Source organism: Peromyscus californicus, unplaced genomic scaffold (assembly GCF_007827085.1).
Source record: "Peromyscus californicus insignis strain IS unplaced genomic scaffold, ASM782708v3 Scaffold_3__1_contigs__length_106647218, whole genome shotgun sequence".
Lineage (NCBI taxonomy): Eukaryota > Metazoa > Chordata > Mammalia > Rodentia > Cricetidae > Peromyscus > Peromyscus californicus.
The window spans coordinates 35,950,915-35,972,101 of NW_026294551.1; the positions used below are offsets into that span (position 1 = coordinate 35,950,915).

Below are 21,187 nucleotides of genomic sequence, written 5' to 3' on the forward strand. Positions count from 1 at the left end.
TAATCTCCATACTGGATGCTGTGGCATCCTCATGCACACAAAATAAATGTAAAAATGTGTTTTCAAAGGTTAGAAACATGCAAGACTCATCTGTGGAGTTAGAAGTCAGGCTATGGTTACCCTTCTGAGGAAAGTGGAGAGTATTATGTGATTAGGCTTCTCTGGTGCTTGTAATTATTGATCTGTTTGAGTACATTGTTACACTGTGTTTATGACTACCTCTTGGGGTATACATTTGCAGCTTAAGTGGTTTTCTGTATATCTGTTATACATTATTATAAATTAGGGAATACTTGTAATAGGGAAGCTTAATGTATATGAAGGTCCTGTTTAATTATCCTCTTAATTTGAATTGGTTATATAATGTCTAGTCAAATTGTGTAAGTTCTTTATACGTTTAGGCAATGCTTGGTCACTTTTTGTATCTGTATGATGTACATGTTTGCCATGGCATTGAATGTAGAGGTCAAAAGACAAAACTGTATAGTCAGTTCTCTCCTATCTTTACATGGATTCTGGGGATTGAACTCAGGTCATCAGGTTTGTGAGGCCAGCACTTCTACCTGTTGAGCGATCCTTCTGATTCTTGAGCTGTTTTGATCCCTGGGAAAGGAGAAAAGTGGAGAATACCTGGTAGAGCACAAACTTACTACAGATGTTCCTTGATTTATGATGGGGTACATCTTGATTAAATTCATCCAAAACTGAAAACATCCTAAGTCAAACATGCATTAAAAACAGTAACCTACTGTACAAAGCTGCATGGTGTACTATGGAGTATCTCTTATTTATCTTATTTATCTTTATAATTGCATGGCAGAAGCTCAATGTGGTACTAGCATTGGGAGTGATTGTTGTGCTAAATGTTGGGGAAAGATTAACATAGAAAATTGAGGTACAGCTTCTACTGAATGTAAAGTATATTGCTTTTACACCATTATAAAGTTAGATTATTCTGAGTTGGGGACCATCTATAATAGTGGTTAGCCTTGCAGACTGTTTATGTGACAAACTGTGGACATGGAGCTTTTACCTTATATCCCTTTTAACTATGGGCTACTCTTATACAATGAATTTTTTTTAGAAGAGTAAATTCCAGATACTATTTTAAATTGAATTGAATTGAGGGAAGTAATGTTGACTATTGTAAATCTCAGGCATGTGTTTAAAAGAAGAAAATAGCTGTGTGTGGTGGTACTGTTCTGTACCACCCAGTGCTTGGAAGGCAAGGGCGAGAGGATTTCAAGGCCATGGTGAATTGAAAATTCCAAACTCCAAGTCATCCTGAGCTGTGGAGGGAGACATTCTATCTGCAAACAGTGTGGGGAGGGGACGGGACATGGGATGATCACATGACTTACGGACGAAACTGGCTGGACTCACTGAGATGAGCTAATTTAATTCTACCCCGAGAAGTGAGGCAGATTTTGTTGAACGTGGTGGAGAGGTAAGCAGAGTGAATGTAGGCACTTGATTTAATGTGGAACTAAACTGTCTCTTGATTTGCCTTTTAGTTGATCCAGAGTACCAGAAGGAAGCAGAACAGAGACATCGAGAATTGGCAGCAAAAGCTGGAGGATTTAATGACTTTGCAACTTTAGCTGTCATTTTTGACCAGTGCAAATCAAGGTATGTGAGCTGATCTTTTCATACTGGAAAATGTCACTCTGACCTGCAGCTCCATCACATACTTACTGTGTATGACCTTAGACCTTAAGGATCAATGGGATAACTGACCTCAAAATATTTTTAACATCAGTTAGATTGTCAGGAGGCTGTCATGTCATTTAGTAACCGTTTATTATAAATAGTGGTTTACCTCTTTCCTTAAATCCTTCCTGAAAATGATTTTTACAGAATTTTGTTTTTATGTAGATACTTAGATTAAATGATGATTAGATAATGGTTAATTCATATATGTAAAAAGAAACCCATTTACAAATTACTTTTTAAAATTTAGTCAGGGGTCCTGACAATCTTTCTTTCTTTAAGAAGATTTATTTTAGGTATATGAGTGTTTAGCCTGCTTGTATGTATGTGTACCACAGGCATGCCTGGTGCCCATGGAAACTAAAGAAGGTGTAGGATCCCCTGGAACTAGAGTTACTGATGGTTGTGAGCCACCATGTGGATGCTGGGAACCAAACCCAGATGAAGTGAGGAGCAACAAGTGCTCTTAACTGATGAGCCATCTCTCCAGCCCCTGATAATTTTTGTCACATTTTCTAAAATGCTCTTTTTAGTGCTTGTCCAGATCTCTTCTTTTGCTTATAGGTCTCCTTTGGGGGTGGTTGCTGTTCGGTTGCTCGCTTGCTTTTTTGAGATGGTCTCCTATAGCCTAGGCTGGCCGAAGACTTGCTGTACAGTAGATGACCTTGAACTCCTGAACCGTCTGCCTTTACCTCCCAAGTGCTGAGGTTACAGCTACCCTAACCCCGACACCACCCATGACTGGTTTCCATTTTTGTAAAGGAAATGAGGACTTCTTTCTGTCTTTCATTTATAGAAGGTATTTTCAAGACATCAGTATTTTTGTGTTGCAGTGGAGCTCCGGCGTCATGGTGCCAGAAGCACTGGATTCACTGGCGGTGCTTATTCTCTGCATTTCGTGTGGAAGCTCAGCTTCGGGAACTGATCAGGAAACTCAAACAGGTGAGCACTGTAGTCTGGATTGTTTTGTTTTCTTGACTGGCATTTAAGCCTGTCTGTGTCATACTGAATTTTCATGAAGTACAGTTACATTTGTGCCACCTTTTCTAGTTAGCCACCTTCTGCATGCTGCTTTATGCAACCATCTCTCTGACCCAGTGAATCCCAGTAGTGGTAAGGAAGGCTATCTGAAGAAATGAAAGTGTTTAATTGAAATAGTTTGTACTGAAGAATAACTGACACATACTAAGCTTCACATGTTAGGCTGGTGAGATAACTCAGCAGGTAGGGGTGTAAGCCACCAAATCTAAGGACTCAAGTCTGACCTCAGGAATTCCTCGTGTTGGAAGGAAAGAAGCAACTCCCAAAAGTTGTCCTCTGACCTCCACACATATTTTGTGCTTTGGCATGAGCATGTCCACCTGTCCACTCACCAAGCAAATGTAAAAAAAGTTAAAATACTTAACAAAAAGTATCCAGTTTGCTGAGTTTTGACATCTACACATACCTGTTAAATCATTACTACAGTCAGGACAATACGCCTGGGCTGGGCTTGGTGGTGCATACCTTTAATTCCAGCACCCTCAAGGCAGAAGCAGTGGATGGATCTCTGTTAGTTGAGGACAGCCTAGTCTATGCTTCCAGGCTAGCCAGGGCTTAATAGAACCTGTCTAAGAAGAAAAGAAAGAAGAAAGGGTAATAGTGCTGGACAGACTGTACAGTGGTCCAGATCACATACTGCTCTTGCAGAAGAGTTCCCAATACCCACATCAGGGGATTCATAACTGCCTGTAATTCCAGCTCCCAGGAATCTGATGCCTCTGACCTCCTTCCTATACTCACATGGACATACACGTTTACATAATTTAAAATAAATATTTCTAAAATAATATATACTCCTCCCAAAGTTTCATCCTATTTTATGTGCTTTGTATGTGTGTGTGTGTGTGTCTGTCTGTCTGTCTGTCTGTCTGTCTGACTGTGTAACACTGGCTGGCTTGGAACTCAATATATATCTTAGAGCTACCCCAAAGTCAGAGATCTGCTGCCTCTGCCTCCCAAGTGCTGGGATTAAAGATAATCCCCTTCTAGGTACTCTATCCAAAACCAGGACTTGAAAGGTTTTTTGTTTTGTTTTACAGCACCATTCTTAGCCCTGTGAGATACCAAGCAGTCTTATCTTTCTGGGAGGTTATTTTCTTGGCCAGGTACTTAATTACTTTCTGCAGATCTTCGGTGTTGTTTTTGAACATCTCTCCTGAACTTACTCTTTCCTGAAATTCCAGCCACTTTGGTCTTTTCAGACTCCTGTGTTTCATTATGAGTTCTCTGACTTCCATTTGCATTGTTTTCGTATGCCATAGTCAGAACCTTTTCTCAAGACTGGGATGAAGCTCTTATTGGTATGTCTCTTGGGTCATCGTCCTTTGTTGTTACCTGATACATAGCATTCTGTCAATTATTTTGTATTTTCTCTGTGTCTTTTGACTATTTTGGGTGCAAGGCTGAATCTAATCCTTCTTACAACATCCAGAAGTTTTTAGGAATGTGGACTTTGAAAAAAGATTAGATCGAATTGTCCTGTGAATTTTGTCACTGAATACATACTCTTTCTACAGCAAAGTGATTTCCCAAGAGAGACTTTTGAAGGCCCTAAACATGAAGTACTACGAAGATGTCTTTGTGCAGGCTACTTCAAAAACGTTGCTCGAAGGTGGGCATTATGCTTGAGAGAGTTCATAAACGCTACTGTATCCAACTGCAGTGCTAAAATATTTAAAGAGTGAATGTTTGGTACAGATCTGTGGTGATGATAACAATTCTAAGAAATCTTTTCATAATTGCCATCTGTACACAGGGAACTACTGTGATTCAACTGGGGGTACTGGAGTCCAGGCAGGATAAGAAGAGGGTACATGTCAGGCAGATATATCAGCACCTAAAGCAAATGACAAGGGTTTTTGGTTGTTTCTTGGCCTCAAGTAGAGTGCAAGAGCCAAACAAGACAGAATGGTATCCCTGGGGAAGCTTAGATAGGGAGAGCAGGGCTTAATTAAGATGGGAAGAGGTAGGCTAGGAGGTAGTTGGGCATGTCTTTAATCCCAGCACTTGGGAGGCAGAGGCAGGAGGGTCTACAGAGTGAGTTCTAGGACAGCCAGGGCTACACAAAGAAACACTGTCTCAAAAAGAAAAAAAATGGGGAGAAGTAAGGGTATCTTTGTAAGGAAAGTAGCAACATTGGTGATGGGAAATTCATTCAGTAACTGAAAATGGATCACATAAGTAAATACCGCAAGGATAATGTTGAAAGGAGTTAGAAATGTTCAAAGTTGGCAGGCACAGTGGCTTATGCCTTTTCTCCTGGCAGTATCATCTGAGAGAGCCTGGTGACAATGATACCACTATGAAAGTCAAAAGAGAATGACCAAGTGTTCCAGTGTGAAGGATATGAAAAATAAAGGTGGTTCTGATTCTAAACTGAGTCTTTTTGCTTTAAAAGATACTATTAGGACATTGGTTATACTTCAGCAGGGTGTTAGGGTTTGATGTCAGCAGTGCATCAGTGTTAATTTTCTGTTTGGTGGGTGTATCCTAACTAGGAAGGAGAATGGCAAGCATTTGGTAATAATGGGTGAGGTATTGGGTTGGCAACTTACTGTCAGTGCTTCCAGTAAAATTTTTTTGTCCTTTACTTTGTAATTTTCTGTAAATTTAGTTTATTTTAGAATGAGATTCAGGTTCAGAGAGAGATTCTTGTCTTAAAAAATAAAGTAGACAGCTATAAAGGAAGATACCCGACACTGACCTCTGGCCTCCCTATTTACATGCAAGGGTACATGCACATACATACAAAATTACTGGAGAAATGTGAGATGGGCTAACATGCTGAAGTTACTTTAGCATCAAAGTATAATTGTAGGGCTGGTAAAATGGCTCAGTGGGTAAAGGTGCTTGCCCTGCAAACCTGATGACCTCAGTTTGAACCCTAGAACTGAAATAACGATAGAAGGAGAACTGACTCCAAAGTTGTCCTCTGGTCCCCACATATGGCAAAGCATGCATGCACCCCCGCCCACACACATTAATATATATTTGTAAAGGTATGAAGTATAAACCCACCAGTTAAATCTCTTCTGTCATAACAGCTTCCTTTCTTTAGAATTGTGCTGAAAAAAGATGTTTACTGTATAGATATTCATTAGGAGAATATATAATTTGAGGACGGGCAAGTGTTTACATGGCTCCTTTAAACCAGCTCTTGTGACATTACTGTTTGTTACTTAAAGTGATTCCTCTTCCCCAGGTAAATTTATGCTTATTTGAGTAGTAAAACATAGTATATCAGCTACCTTATTGCTTTGCTATTTTGGTCTTTATCCTTTGTTTTTTTTTCTGTGTATAGATCTGTTGGTAGAACGTTTTGCACAATGGATGGACGTGGAAGTCCAGTTCATATTCATCCTTCTTCAGCAGTAAGTACTTTTTTATTTTTTGAGATAGGGTCTCTGTGTAGCTCAGGCTGGACTCAAGCTCCTTTTGCCTCTACCTCTTAAGTGGTGAGATTACAGGCTTACACCACCTTGCCTTGCAACAAATGCCTTTGTGGGTTTGTTTTTTATTTTGTTTTCTCTTGTAGTGCCTAGGACGTTACACATATAAGGCAGGGACTTTACATCCCCAGCCCTTAAAGTACCTTTTTTTTTTTTTTTTTAAATACATTTTGGGGGAGTGTGGAGAGGTATACACATGTGAATGCCAGAGAAGAACGTGCAGGACTCAGTTTTCTCCTTCTACCATGTGGGTCCTGGGGATTGAACTCTGGTCAAGTGAGCCATCTTGCCAGCCCTACCTAATGCATCTTATGTTTAATAAAAGATAGGCATTTACAAGAGTGTAGTACTAACATACCAGTATCTTCTAGTTTTCCTTTCCAAATTTTTACAAATCTATATTATGTAGAGCTTAAGGGTATTAGTTGGCATATGACTTCTATTTTATGGAACAAAATAGGCATTCAGAGGGTTTCAGGTTATTTTCTTCTTGTTATTTTGGAGACAGGGTCTCTGTAGTCCTGGCTTTCCTTATTTTCTTGCTCTAATATAGAATAGGACTGATCACTAATAGTTATCCTTAAATGAAATTTTTATATTCATTTAAGCCTTATATTTATTTATAGCTTCATGAACAGGAAACCAAACTTGAATGGATTATTTTTCATGAAGTATTAGTTACCACCAAAGTCTATGCAAGAATTGTATGTCCAATCCGTTATGAATGGGTGAGAGATTTACTACCCAAGTTGCATGAACTTAATGCACATGATTTGAGCAGTGTTGCTAGACGTGAAATGAGAGAAGATGCCAGAAGAAAATGGACAAATAAGGAAAATGTGAAACAGCTAAAGGGTGAGTGAATCATTTGTTCTACTATTTTTCTGAGAAGGGGTTTACTTTGTAGACCAGAGTGGCCTCAAAGTTGTGGTAATCCTTTTGCCTCAGCATCCTGAATGCTGGGATTATAGGTGTTCTCTTAACTATGAAACCACCTTTCCCAGTGCTTTTTGCTTTATTTGGTTTTGTTTTGTTTGACAGTGTTTTTCTGTGTAGTCCTGGCTGTTGAGGAACTTACTCTGTAGATCAGGCTGGCCTTGAACTCAGTTCTGCTTGCCTTTACCTCCCGAGTACTGGGATTAAAGGTGTGCACCACCACTGCCTGGCCACTTTTTTAAATTTTTTTTTTTTTAATCAAATTTCGTGACTTATTACCTCAGAACTTCTACTTTTCCAACAGGTTTTCTGAACAGTTAGGACTACAGATGGAAGATATAAACAGTTGTGGTGATGAACTAGATAGAGTATAAAACACAATTAGCTCACATACATTAAAAGCTTTTTGATACAGCTTTTTGAGGCAGAATGATGAATCATATATTCAACATCCCTGGGATAGATGGTAGAAATGTTGCTCAGGAAGTCACAGAAGGGTTTCTTGTCAAGATAGCACTTCACCATATAACTCTGGCTGACTGGACATTGCAATGTAGACCTAGCTGGCCTTGAATTCAGAGATCTACCGACTGCTGACTCCCAAGTGCTGCTATCACCAAGTGCATGCACCACTATGCCTGGCTCATTGAAAGGTTTTTAAATATCGTGATCACTAGATGTTTTATTGCAGTATTATAATACTGTCCTATGTGCTTGAATTAGGGTTAGTTTTTCTGACTGGTTGGCCTTCATGTATCTTTTTGTTATTGTTATCCATTACATTTACTTATTTGTGTGTTTTGTATATAAGTTTAGGCAGAGGACAACTTGTTGGAGTTAGCTTTCTCCTATCACGAGGGTCCTAGTAATCAAATTCAGGTTGGCAGGGTTGGCAGGAAGCACCTTTCCCTGCTGGCTCATGTACTTTGTGTTATTGTAGTGGTAGTCCTAGAGCCTCATTGGTGTGAAGTATACATTGTACCACTGAGCTCAGTATCCCTATCTGTGTGCTCCTTCAGCCAGACTTTTGATTAGACAACATTTGATTCCCTTGTTAATCTTTTCTTTAAAAAATATTTGTGTATGTATGATATGTGTGTTCATGTGTGAACATGTACATGTGAGGTCATAGGACAACCCCAGTTATTGGTGCTTACTTGAGACAGGGCCTCTGTTTGCTACTGTGTACTCTAGGCTAGCTGGCTGTGGTGCTCCTAGGTATTTTCCTGTCTCCACTTCCGCTTTTGCTATACAAGTACATTTTCCTAGTGCTTTTTTCTTAATGTTGAAAATCAGGTTTATCTTTGCATTGTTTTCAGATGGAATATCAAAAGAAGTTCTAAAGAAAATGCAAAGAAGAAATGATGACAAATCTATCTCAGATGCACGGGCTCGTTTCCTTGAGAGAAAGCAGCAGAGAACCCAGGACCACAGTGACACACTGAAGGAAACAGGCTAAGCAGTGGACCATTCAGGAAGTAGGAAAGCAGCCAGGAAATGTGCTTCTGTTTTGCCAGTTATTTCAGACAGTACTGTCAAGAGGAAGTGGTCAGCAGCTGTTCCTAGCCTGTGAGCTAAAAGCAAATCAGAATTTATAAATCACATCTCATCAATACCAACAAATGACATTTTGAAAGAAAAGATTGGGTTGCATAGCCCTAAGCAATGGTACATGAAATCAATGAAAGATGATACAATATTTTCCTCACTTCTGTTTTGCTGGCCTTAACTGGTACCAAATGCTGTCACTGAGATCTTTTCAAAGAACACTGAATTGTATTTAATCAGCGTGTATTCCATTTGCATTGAACTATTAAAGATTATTTTCCTTAAATCTCTTCAAGGCCTTCTTATTGCTATTAGAATAGTGTTGTATCAGGTATGTGACCATTTCCTTCAGAAGGCTAAACTTATGTAAGAGGTTTTTACTCAGCAATACTTAGATGTCTAACCATTTAATTGCTCCAGAGCTTTATAGATATTTAAAGACTCAATTAGTAAATAAAATTGCCTATGGCAGGATTCTTTCTTAAATTAATTCTAATCCTTAAATTGATTTTTTCTGGGATTATACAAATTCCTTTTTATATAAAATTATATTGTTTAAAACAGTAGCTATAGCCATTAACCAAAGGACAGATGTATATATACACACACACACACACACACACACACACACACACTTAGACACACATACATACATACATACACATATACACACACACATACACCACAAAGTTCTTTCTAACTGTTCCTACATACTTGTGTCAGCCCCTGTATGTAGGTGTGACTGTGCTTTCAAGCAGCCCTTCCACCAGGCCTACTCTCTTGACTGCAACTGTTTGGGTAGGACCATTTAAACACCTATTATGCTAATCTTGAGATGGGATTTTCAAAGCAGCTAACACTTCACTAGTGTTTCCAATCGGAACCTTAAGGCTAATATTACACTCAGGCCACACTCAGCACTTGCCTACTCTTGTTTACTGCCTTGTATTGTAGTTACGTGTGTATATGTCTGTCTTCCTCATTAGATTATACGCTCCTTGTGGGCAGGGTCTATGTCTTTTTCACCTTTGTATCTTTCATGGCACCTAGCATAGTGCTTTGCACATAGTAGTCACCCAGTGTTTGTTAAATAAAGCTATTAGCATCACTAAAACTCAGTAGATAGTATGTGCATTTATTTACTTATTTGTTTATTTATTTCTGTATAGCCCTGGTTGACCTGGCATTGCTATATAGACCAGGCTGGGCTTGAACTCAACGAGTTATCCTCCTGCTTCTGCTTCTCAAGACACACACACACACACATTTGTGCCACTAAACCTGGCAGAGTTTTGTATCTTTTTTTTTTTTTTTTTTAATTTTGGTTTTTCCAGACAGGGTTTCTCTGTGTTGTTTTGGTGCCTGTCCTGGATCTTGCTCTGTAGACCAGGCTGGCCTCGAACTCACAGATCCACCTGGCTCTGCCTCTCGAGTGCTGGGATTAAAGGCCTGTGCCACCACTGCCGAGTTTTGTATCTTTTGTGTAAAAATTAAGTCGAATTTATTTTATTAGGTAATTCTCTCCTCTGGTATCTAAGAGGTTTTAAGTTCAATGGTTAGGCACTTGAAGCCTTTCTGGAAAATTGGTGATAGCCCAAATCTTGCTTTTCTTTGAAGGTAAGTAGTGATAATTTCTTTGAATATTTGCAGCATTGTTAATTTGATCTTTTAAATTATTTAGTCCTTCTCCAGTTTTTTTTTTTTTTCAGGTATATATTGTAAGTGCATTTTCTTAGATATAGGAATATGGGTGGATTCTTGGAATGAAAGCTCTTTTATAAATTTTTTTAGATTTATTTTTATCTTTTATGTATGGTGTCAATTTGTCTGTACATATATCTATGTACCGTGTATGCCTGGTGCCTCTGGAGGCCAGAAGAGAGCATTGGATTCCCCTGGAACTGGAGTTACAGGTGGTTGTGAGCTGCCATGTGGTTGCTGGGAATCAAACCAGGGTCCTCTGGAAGAGCAGCCAGTGCTTTTACTTGCTGAGCCATCTCTCCAGTTTCTGAAAGCTTATTAAGTTAGTAAATATTAACCACCAAATTCTGTATTATAGTCCATATTCAAATTTCATCAGTTGTTCCAAATAATCTCAATCTCTTTCTCGCTCTCTCTCGTGTATCTCTCTCTCTCTCTCTCTCTCTCTCTCTCTCTCTCTCTCTCTAAGCAGAATGAAAATAAACTACAGAGGAATTCCCAGGAGAGAGGAATTCTAAGGGAGGAATATGACTAATCTTTTTTCGTTGTTATTTGTTAGTTTCAAGACAGGGTTTTTCTGTGTAGGCAGTGGATGTCCTGGAACTCACTCTGTAGACCAGGTTGGCCTTGAACTCAGAGATCTGCCTGCCTCTGCCTCTTTAATCACTCTGCTGGGATTAAAGGCTATTAATAATCTTTTAGTTTTTTTTCCAGTTTGAGAGTCAGCAAAGGATCATATGTTATATTTAGTCTGTTCCTCCTCTTCCTCCCTCATATTTCAATCTGGAAAAAAAAATCTGCGTCTTCAACTTTACAGAATTATTTTAAAAAACAAAACAACCCCAAGGAATGCTCAATCATACCACAAAGATACATGCTCAACTATGTTCATAGCAGCACTATTTGTAATAGCCAGAACCTGGAAACAACCTAGATGCCTGTCAACTAAAGAATGGATTAAGAAAATGTCGTACATATACACAATGGAGTACTACTCAGCAGAGAAAAACAATGACAGCATGAAATTTGCAGGCAAATGGATGGAACTAGAAAAAATCATCCTGAGTGAGGTAACCCAAACCCAGAAGGACAAACATGGTATGTACTCACTCATAAGTGGATTCTAGATATAAAGCAAAGAACAATCAGACTGCAACCCACAGAACCAGGGAGGCTATATATATAGAAGGGGGACCATAGGATGACTGTGGCTTATAGTAAGTTTTGGTTTTATTCAGTTACTGAGCAGGCCTCAATGAAACATTTCACTATTAAGATAAGAATGTATACTGTATCCAGCTGATAATAGAAAAATAAAGAAAACAAAAAAAAAAACCTGGTAGTTATTTTACAAGGTAACGTTGGCTTGGATTTCTCTCCTCTTTCCTCAGACTGTGTATGTGCATGCACACCAGCCCGTGAGGTCAGGGGCTGACATCAGGCGTTAACATCTATCACTTTCACCTTGTATTTTTGAGGCAAGGTCTCTCACAGAACCTAGAGGGCTTACAGCTGGTTAGAATGGCTGGCCAGCAAGCCCCAGAAATCATCCTATCTCCCCCTCCCGGTGCAGGGATTGGGCTGCTACACCCAGTTTTACAGGTGTGCCGAGGATCTGAACTTGGGTCCTCATGCTTGCACAACATCTACCCAGCCCCACCATTAGACATTTTTTACTTGAATGTTACTTAAGCTATCAGAATCTCTCCTAGCTAAAAGGACAGAGTATTTGCCCTTACTAGTGATATACTAATCTATTGCATGGTTTTTAAGCAAAATTTCTTCAACCTACTTCTTTTACAATTCCCAAGTCCTTCAGGGTTGGAGACATGGCTCCTTGGGTAAAGGCACTTGGCCCACTGGAGGCTGAGTTTGATTCCTTGAACCCATGTAAAGGTGGAATGAGACAACCGATGCCCAAAAGTTGTCCTCTGACTCCATATATGTGCCATGGCACACAAGCCCACACAAACACATCATGCCTACACATACAGAGTAATAATATATTTTCAAGTTAAAAAGTAATTTGAATGCCGGGCGGTGGTGGTGCACGCCTTTAGTCCCAGCACTCGGGAGAGCCAGGTGGATCTCTGCGAGTTCGAGGCCAGCCTGGGCTACGGAGTGAGTTCCAGAAAAGGTGCAAAGCTACACAGAGAAACCCTGTCTCGAAAAACCAAAACCAAAAAAAAAAAAAAAAAAGTAATTTGAGCCAGGCGGCGGTGGCGCACGCCTTTAATCCCAGCACTCGAGGCAGAGCCAGGTGGATCTCTGAGTTCGATGCCAGCCTGATCCAGGACAGGCTCCAAAACAGAGAAAACCTGTTCAAAAAACCAAAAAAAAAAAAAAAAAAAAAAGTAATTTGAAGGGAAGATGCATTAGGGTTATTAAAATATCACAAACACAAAGGTCTATGTCAGGTGGTGATTCTTGCTTGAATCAGCTTTATGAATGTAATTTTTTGTTTTGAAACATTGTCTTATGTACAGCCTAGACTGGCTTAAAATGACTCCTACTTCATTTCCTAAATACTGGGATTACAGACATGCCAGCAGATCTGGTTTTATGCAATGTTGGGGATTGCACCCAGTGCCTCATAAACACAGTCATTTGACCAACCGATATCTCTGGCTCCAGGTAATTGTGTGTGTGTGAAATATATATATATATATATAAAAAATATATATAATTATATAATATACATATATAAAGCTTGTTGGTATTATAAGGAAAAGCATTCCTTGAAGAAAGAACGTTCAGTAAATGTGTAAGTTCTAGATACAACATGGATGAACATTAAAAGCTCAAGAGACACACACGTGACACAATTAAAAAAAAAAACCAGGCTGGAGAGACAGCTTAGTGGTTAAGAATACTTGCTGTTCTTGTAGAGGACCAGCCTTCAGTTCTTAGCACCCACATTAGGTAGATCACAACAAGCTGTAACTCCAGCTCCTGGGGATCCAATGTCCTTTCTGTGCTACCATGGGTTTGCACTCATATGCACAAAACCAAGCAGAGATACATCTCTACAAATAATTAACTTAGGGCTGGGTGTGGTGACACCTGTCTTTAATACCAGCACTGGGGAGGCAGAGGCAGGCAGATCTATGTTTGAGGATGGCCTGGTCTACATAGTTGTTCCAGGCCATGCAGGTTTACACAGTGAGATCCTGTCCCTCCAAAACAAACAAAAACCTTAGGGTATTTAAGAAGGGTGACTAACTGCTTTATGTGGTATATAGAATATATACGTTAGAAAGTAATGGTCTGAAAAGACTGAAATCACAGATCATGGAAACTGGTGGATTGGGATTATGGAACAAAATTCTAACATTTGTTAGAAGAGAATGACATTTACAGCTTTAAGAATTGTGATGAGAATATGAATAAAAAAATCCTCTCAATTTCCATTAAGAAGACTATTAAGGGACTGCTTGACCTAGTTAAGGCATGAAGCTGAATAGAGGCTGAGAGTAAGGGTGGTGGTTTTAGAGGGTTTGCTCTTGAAAGAATAGGAATTTGCCTCAAATTACTATACAAAGGAAACAAAGTTACAGTAAAAAATGTACATCATCAGTCATTTCATTAAAAAGTGAGAATGAACTTTTTAAATATTCTTTTGCAAGAAAAGATTTTTTTTTTTTTGGAGACAGGGTTTCTCTGTAGCTTTGGAGCCTGTCCTGGACTAGCTCTGTAGACCAGGCTGGCCTCGAACTCACAGAGATCCACCTGCCTCTGCCTCCCTAGTGTTGGGATTACAGGCGTGTGCCACCTGGCGCAAGAAAAGATCTTAATGAGATTTCCAATCTGTCTTTTTTTTTCTTAGCAGAGTGAGTGAGATAATACCAGGAATAAACAAATTGATGTCTTTTTTCATTTTATTTTGTGTGCTTGTGTTTCTGTATGGTCCTGTGTGTGCCATGGAGTGCATATGGAGATCAGAAGGAGTACTAGTGGGATTTGGTTCTCTCCTTCCAGGTTGTGGCAGAAATGGGACTCAGGTCATCAGGCTTGGGAGCCGGCACCAGCATCCTCTAAGCCATCTCACTGGCCCTAACAAATTTAAATTGCAATCTTCAGTCTCTCAAAGATGTTCAAAATAATCCTTATTACTGTTCAATGCTCCTTTAAACTTAAAATATAAATTAATACAAAAATTTCCTGGTGAGTTTGTTAAAGATTGCTCAAAATAATGTGTCCAGATAAAAATCCACCTGTGTTCCCTAATGTAAGATTACTTGATTTTCACTGAAAACATGAAATGGGATTGGTTAATCCAAACTATACTCTAGCATTAGATTGGTGTTTTGTTTATGGGAATACTTGCACATATACTCGTTTTTGTGGTACTGACTGAACTTTGAGCCTTGTGCATACTAGGCAAACACTCTACAACCACTAACAGACATCCCCAGCCCCAGGAAATGTAAATGCTTGTTCTATTAAATCCAAGTGTGGTTACTGGCATGCTAATATAGTCTTCAAGTTAATTGGGTAAAATAGTCAATAAATATGATAGCTGCTGGAGAAAGTAAATGAGTTTTAAGCTAGGTTATCTAGGAATAGTAGGATTTAACTGAAACAAAAAGGATAATTATGTTGTTGGTTGTTTTTACTGTTTACTCTTTGTGGTGCCCACCACTCAGCTCCCAAATAAATCATATGGAAGCTTATTCTTTCTTATAAATGCCTGGCCTTAGCTTGGCTTATTTCTAGCCAGCTTTTCTTTAGTTATCCCATCTACCTTTTGCCTCTGGGCTTTTATCTTTTTCTATTTCTATATACCTTTCTTTACTTCTTTCTCTGTGGCTTGCCGTGTAGCTGGATGGCTGGCCCCTTAAGTCATCCTCCTTCCTCTTATTCCTTGATCGACTCTTTTTTTCTTCTATTTCTTTTTTTTTTTTTTTTTTTTTTTTTTTTTTTTTTTTTTTGGTTTTTCGAGACAGGGTTTCTCTGTGTAGCTTTGCGCCTTTTCCTGGAACTCACTTGGTAGCCCAGGCTGGCCTCGAACTCACAGAGATCCGCCTGGCTCTGCCTCCCGAGTGCTGGGATTAAAGGCGTGCGCCACCACCGCCCGGCTTTCTTCTATTTCTATTCTCTGCCTGCCAGCCCTGCCTATCCTTTTCTGTCAAGCTATTGGCCGTTCAGCTCTTTTAGACCAATCAGGTGTTTTTTAGACAGACAGGCAAAGTCACACAGCTTCACAGAGTTAAACAAATGCAACATAAAAGAATGCAACACATCTTTGCATCATTAAACAAATGTTCCACAGCATAAACAAATGTAGCTAGAGTTTTCCTGCCTGGCCCTCAGTCAGGACAAATCTCTGTCACTGGCCAGTCCCAAGGCCGCTCAGACCCAACCAAGTAAACACAGAGATTTATATTGCTTACAAACTGTATGGCCGTGGCAGGCTTCTTGCTAATTGTTCTTATATCTTAAATCAATCCATATCTATAAATCTACACCTTGCCACGTGGCTCGTGGCTTATCGGCATCTTCACATGTTGCTTGTCATGGTGGCGGCTGGCAGTGACTCCCTCCACCTTCCTGTTCTCTCAATTCTCCTCTCTGTTAGTCCCGCCTATATTTCCTGCCTGGCCACTGACCAATCAGTGTTTTATTTATTGACCAATCAGAGCAATTTGACATACAGACCATCCCACAGCAATCAAATGTATCACATCTTTCATATTCTACAACATAGGTAACCAGAGTTAAACAATGGAAAAGATTTTTAATGTAATACTGAGAGGGGCTTTAAAAAGGATTTTACATTTTTCAGTCTTCAACCTGGGTAAACACTCAATAGGTCAAGTAATGGCTTGAGTGCCACTTATTTTCTTGAAGCTGGAGTCTCATCTATCTCACACTCAAGTTCATTATGTAGCTGAGGGTGATCCTGAACTCCTGATCCTACCTCTACTTCCCAAATTCTAGGATAACAAGCATGCACTACCACACTGGTCTTCTGTGGTGCTGGATATGCATGTTTGCTAAGTAAGTACTCTACCAACTGAGCTACATATCCTCAGCCTGAATGCCACTCGTTCTTACAGAGAGAAAACTTTTTAAGTCTGTCTTGGCTGAGATTATCCTTTTCTAGTATGAAGTACTTACAGTCTGTCATTGTGTGCCAGTGTACTCCTCCATTTAATTTCCTTTCAAGAACTAGAATTTTAAAGCCTTCCTTAGTAATGAGTCTCATCTGACCATATCTGATCAGGCTGGTTTTTAGTGGACCTAAAAGAGAACCTTTTAATGACTCCTGGTGTTAATAGCACTGGCTCAAAAAAGAAACATTTGAAATCAGTAAGTGTGAAGTAGACCTCTGTATGTTATTTTTCTTTTACTGTGGTAAAACACCATAACCAAAGGCAATTTAAGGAAGACAGTTTATTTTAACTTACAGTTTCAGAGGTATAAATGTCTATGTCAGGACAGAAGCATGACAAGTGGCAGGCATTGCAGCAGCAGGAAGCCAAGAGTTCAAATCTTTTAACAGTAAGCCTGAAGCAGAATGATAAAAGAAGAAGCTATATACTCTCAATGTCAGTCCCAAGTGATATTCTTCCAGAAAGAATGTGCCTCCAAAACTCCCCCAAACACCAACTAGAGACCACATATTCAAATGTGTAAGCCTTTGAGTTATGCATTTCTCAAAGTACTACAGCTTATATCATGAATGCCTCAAATTTTCCAATCATTCCAGTGTCACAGAATGAATGGCAGTTTTATAGTTGTATTATTTGGACAATGTTAAACTCGATTACTTGGAATATGAGCAACCAGGAAAAGCCAACCATCAGGTATATAACATTTTTAAAAGTTGTGACAGGGTAAGAAAAGGTCTTAGTCGGGCAGTGGTGGCGCATGCCTTTAATCCCAGCACTCGGGATGCAGAGGCAGGTGGATCTCTATGAGTTCGAGGCCAGCCTGGTCTACAGAGTGAGTTCCAGGATAGGCTCAGGCTCTAAAGCTACAGAGAAACCCTGTCTTGAAAAAAAAAAAAGTCCTGTGTATCTGTGGCTAGCCTGGAACTTGCTATGCAGACCAGGCTAGCCTCTAAGTCACACTGCTCCTCCTGCCTCTGCCTCCCAAGTGTTGTGAATGTAGGTCAGTGGTAGAGCACTTGTCTAGTATGTGATGCTAGCACTGCTCCATCTCCAGGTTTTTTTTTTCTATTGTGCTCTTGGTTTGGTACATATTGAGACAAGGTGATAATGTTAGGGGCACTATATAAAAACATCACTGTGATGAACATAAGACCTTTAAGATTCAGAATTGCTTCCCTATATCAATTTTCTGAACTTTAAAAATGTCTCTGTGTGTACACTTGCAGAGGACAGAAGAGGGCATTGGATCCCCGGAGCTGGAGTTACAGATGACTATGAGCTGCCCAGTGTGGGTGCTGGGAACTGAACTGATTCTCTTCTAGGGCTCTTAACCAACAGCCCCCACCATATCAATTTTTTAAAAAGCCTTTACAAAAGAATTCAACACGTGTATTTGACTTTTATAGGTGCTGAAAAATACTTAAGGGCATAAACTAGGTTAAAAGTCCTTAGAACTTCATTACTGATTTAACTAAAACTTCACTAAGTTTCAGTCCTTAACTGTTCTGCCCCGAGGTAGTGAAAGTTTACTATAGGGCATACACACTGCTACTGAGATCTATCTAACCTTTGAGTATGACAAAACTGATTGTTGAAGGAACGTGTTTGTGGGCCGTACTTTGCTTTGACCTGGAAACAGTAATAACTCTGGGCATGAAAAAGACAGTTCTACATATTTAGAACTGGAAGGAGCTTGGGAGATAGTAGAAAAAATGCTTGCTATGCAAGCATGGAGTTTGATTCTCAGCACCATATTTTTTAAAAAGGGAATTTAAAAAAATCCGGGCATGGTGGTATGTGCTTCTAATTTTAGTGTTTGGAGGTGGGCGGGGTGGGGGTGGGGTGGGGGTTGGGGTCTCTTCAGCTCCTGGGTCCAGGTGAGAGACAAAAAATGAGGTGGATGGTTCCTAAGGAACATCTGAGGTTGACTTCTGGCCTCTATGTACACATCTTATGCATAGACACACATAAGACATTCAGGAGGAAAAGACCTGTAACAAATCATTCCCACATTTTACCCTCATTACCTCTGCATTCAACAGCACCTCTCAAACTTTTGTGACTTGTTACTGGGTGGGAAAGGGATGCGATTGGCATTTATTGATCAGCACAGTTAAAGTGTTTCCACAATGGTCTGTGAATCTACTATATTTAAACCAGTGTTCTAAGATGACTTTTGGGGGACAGCAGTTTTTAGACAGGGTTTTACTCTGTAATCCAGGCTGATCTGGAACTTACTATGTAAGCTAGGCTGGCCTCAAACTCAAGACTGATCTTCCTCTTGATTTAGCCTTCCAAATGCCAGGATTAAAGGCATAACCCACCAAACAGCCTGAAATAACTTCCTAAGAGAATGTTCCAAGCTACTTCCTTCCTTTGCAAGGATCTGTCAGAAACTATGGGAGGGACCTGTTTAATGTGACTAGATTCAAGGCTGGTTCCCACAAAGCTGGTCTTAAAGCCTTTTACTTGGAGCATACTCGGTGCTATTAAGGTAAATACTCTCTCTAGATCTTACTGCCACTCTGATACATTAGAAAACCTGTCCAGACAGTTGTTCAAGAGAAGCTTGACAATGAAGATATCTTATAAACTCAGGTCCATGTTATACTAAAATAGAAAGGCTACCTTGCTTTGCTAATGTTTCTGTCCACCCCCATCCCTGTTGAGGAACTTGACCAATTCCTGAGACCCAAGGGATGGATATATATATATATTTTTTTAATTTTTATTTATTTATTTATTTAGTCTTGAGGCAGGGTTTCTTCCAGTAGTCCTGGCTGCTCTGGAACTCACTTTGTAGACCAGGATGGCCTCGAACTCAGAGATCCACCTGCCTCTGCCTCCCAAGTGCTGGATTAAAGGTGTGCCACCACCACCTGGAGGGATATTCATTTTCTTAGTGGCAAGTGCTATGGTGTTCTTTTATCTTGCATGAAAAGATGAAGCCCCAGTCTAATCCTGCTGGGATTCCTATCAGTAGCCCTAGAAGGCTGAGATATGTCAAAGGTGGTTGAAATGGCAAAGCCAGTTATCTCACCTGTGTAATTCCAAAGTGTGTCTCTCATGATTTCATTAAGATCTAATTATATTTGATACAAAGCATTAGTTTTAGAGTTCTGCTTTCAAATTAACCTTTGAGGAATGCCTTTACTCTGTGACTTTTACACTGTAGTTAGCTCAAGCTGTTTTTAAAAGGTCAGTTTTTAAAAAGCTTTAGTTTTGGGGTTGCCTTAAGATGAACAACTATAGCTAGGTGGTAGTGGCGGCGGCACCGCGGCGAACACACCTTTAATCCCAGCACTTGGGGGCAGAGGCAGGTGATCTCTGTGAGTTTGAGGCCAGCCTGGTCTACAGAGTGAGTTCCAGGAGAAACCCTGTCTTGAAAAACCAAAAAAGAAAAAAGATGAACTAAGAAGGAAGCCTACAACAAAAGGTTTTTTGTTTTTTTTTGGTTTTTTTTTTGAGACAATATTTCTATTTTAGGCTGATCTTGAACTGACATCAATCCTCCTGCCTCACCCACTCAGGTGCAGATTCCTGGCTATCAAAGTTTTGAGGCAGGGTTTCATGTTTCTCAGCCTGGCTGATACTGGAAAACAGCCTTGAATTCCTGATTCTCCTCCCTAAACCTCCCAAGTGGCAAGTGCTGGGATAACAGGCATGTATATACCACCACACCCAACCTAAAAGTAGTGTTTTTGTCCCACCCCTCCATGGTTATACATATTAAGACTTTAGAATTTCTAGCATAAAATATAGGTACTGATGGATAATGTAGTTTTCTTGTGCTTTGAGAAACTAGAATTTCTCAAAGTAACATACCAAGCAATGTAGTCGTGTCGTGTGTCCCCCACCCCCAGGAGCTGAGGACCAAACCCAGGGCCCACCCCCCCGCCCTTTTTTTAAGGTACTTAATATGCAAGGGGCTACTACTGATACTTCTGTAAAAATGGCTTCTTCACTAAAACATCCGAAACTAAAGCCAGGGTGATGAGTCATCCAATGCAGTAGTCTGTTCCCAGTAAAAGAATTACTTCTTGATAGCAGAATTTGTTTTAAGGCTTATTAGGTTATCTATTTTAAGGTAGGACTTAAAACCATGCCTTTCAGGTACAGTTTAGGAAACACAGTTTTTAAGCTAGGGAACTGCCCTCTTGCTTCTATGTGTCTGGATATTTAGATAGCATAATCTCATAATATACATCCTTTACTACCACAAGTTACTGATCTTTAAAAAGACATGCCAGTTTGGGGGCTGTTTTAGTTTTGGGGGACAGGGTCTTGCTATGTGGCAGGGCTGTCTTGAACTCTCAATCCTCCTGCCTCAGAACTCCCCAGTGTGGGGATTATGGGTGTGTACTACAGTGCTCTCAGCATTATCATCTGGACCTTTTCTCTTACTGTTTTAAATTTAAGGTGCCTTTGCTGGGAGAAATCTGCTTAGTCACCGAGCTGCTTTTAGTGCTTTCCCCCAGTACTGTCTTTCATACTCGGGATGAGAGAAGGCTTGGGCAGGCAAGAAGGCAGTTCTGTTAATAAGCAAAATGATTTGGGATATCACAATCTACTTTCCTTCCTAAAGGATTTCTGAAAACAACTCATTCTTGACATTTCTATGTGTGATGACACAGCAGTCTCAGGACTCTGTACTTTTTGGTTGGCTATTTCACACCAAGTAAGTAA

At 39.9% G+C, this 21,187-nt stretch overlaps 1 protein-coding gene and 1 long non-coding RNA gene across 4 annotated transcripts in view; one reads left to right on the forward strand and one right to left on the reverse strand.

The window, feature by feature from the left end:
* Dhx40 (DEAH-box helicase 40) overlaps positions 1 to 9,802 on the forward strand; it is a 46,309-nt gene extending 36,507 nt beyond the window's left edge. The window contains exons 13-18 of the mRNA XM_052758873.1: positions 1,515 to 1,629; positions 2,544 to 2,652; positions 4,269 to 4,363; positions 6,053 to 6,122; positions 6,827 to 7,055; positions 8,456 to 9,802. Coding sequence (XP_052614833.1) covers positions 1,515 to 1,629; positions 2,544 to 2,652; positions 4,269 to 4,363; positions 6,053 to 6,122; positions 6,827 to 7,055; positions 8,456 to 8,595 — 758 coding nt within the window. The 3' untranslated portion in view covers positions 8,596 to 9,802. The remainder of the gene's footprint in view (positions 1 to 1,514; positions 1,630 to 2,543; positions 2,653 to 4,268; positions 4,364 to 6,052; positions 6,123 to 6,826; positions 7,056 to 8,455) is intronic.
* Positions 1 to 21,187, reverse strand: part of LOC128122972 (uncharacterized) — a 46,087-nt gene that overhangs the window by 23,359 nt on the left and 1,541 nt on the right. For all 3 annotated transcript variants that reach the window (XR_008222542.1, XR_008222541.1, XR_008222540.1), the window contains exon 2: positions 16,796 to 16,895. This is a non-coding gene — a long non-coding RNA (uncharacterized LOC128122972). The remainder of the gene's footprint in view (positions 1 to 16,795; positions 16,896 to 21,187) is intronic.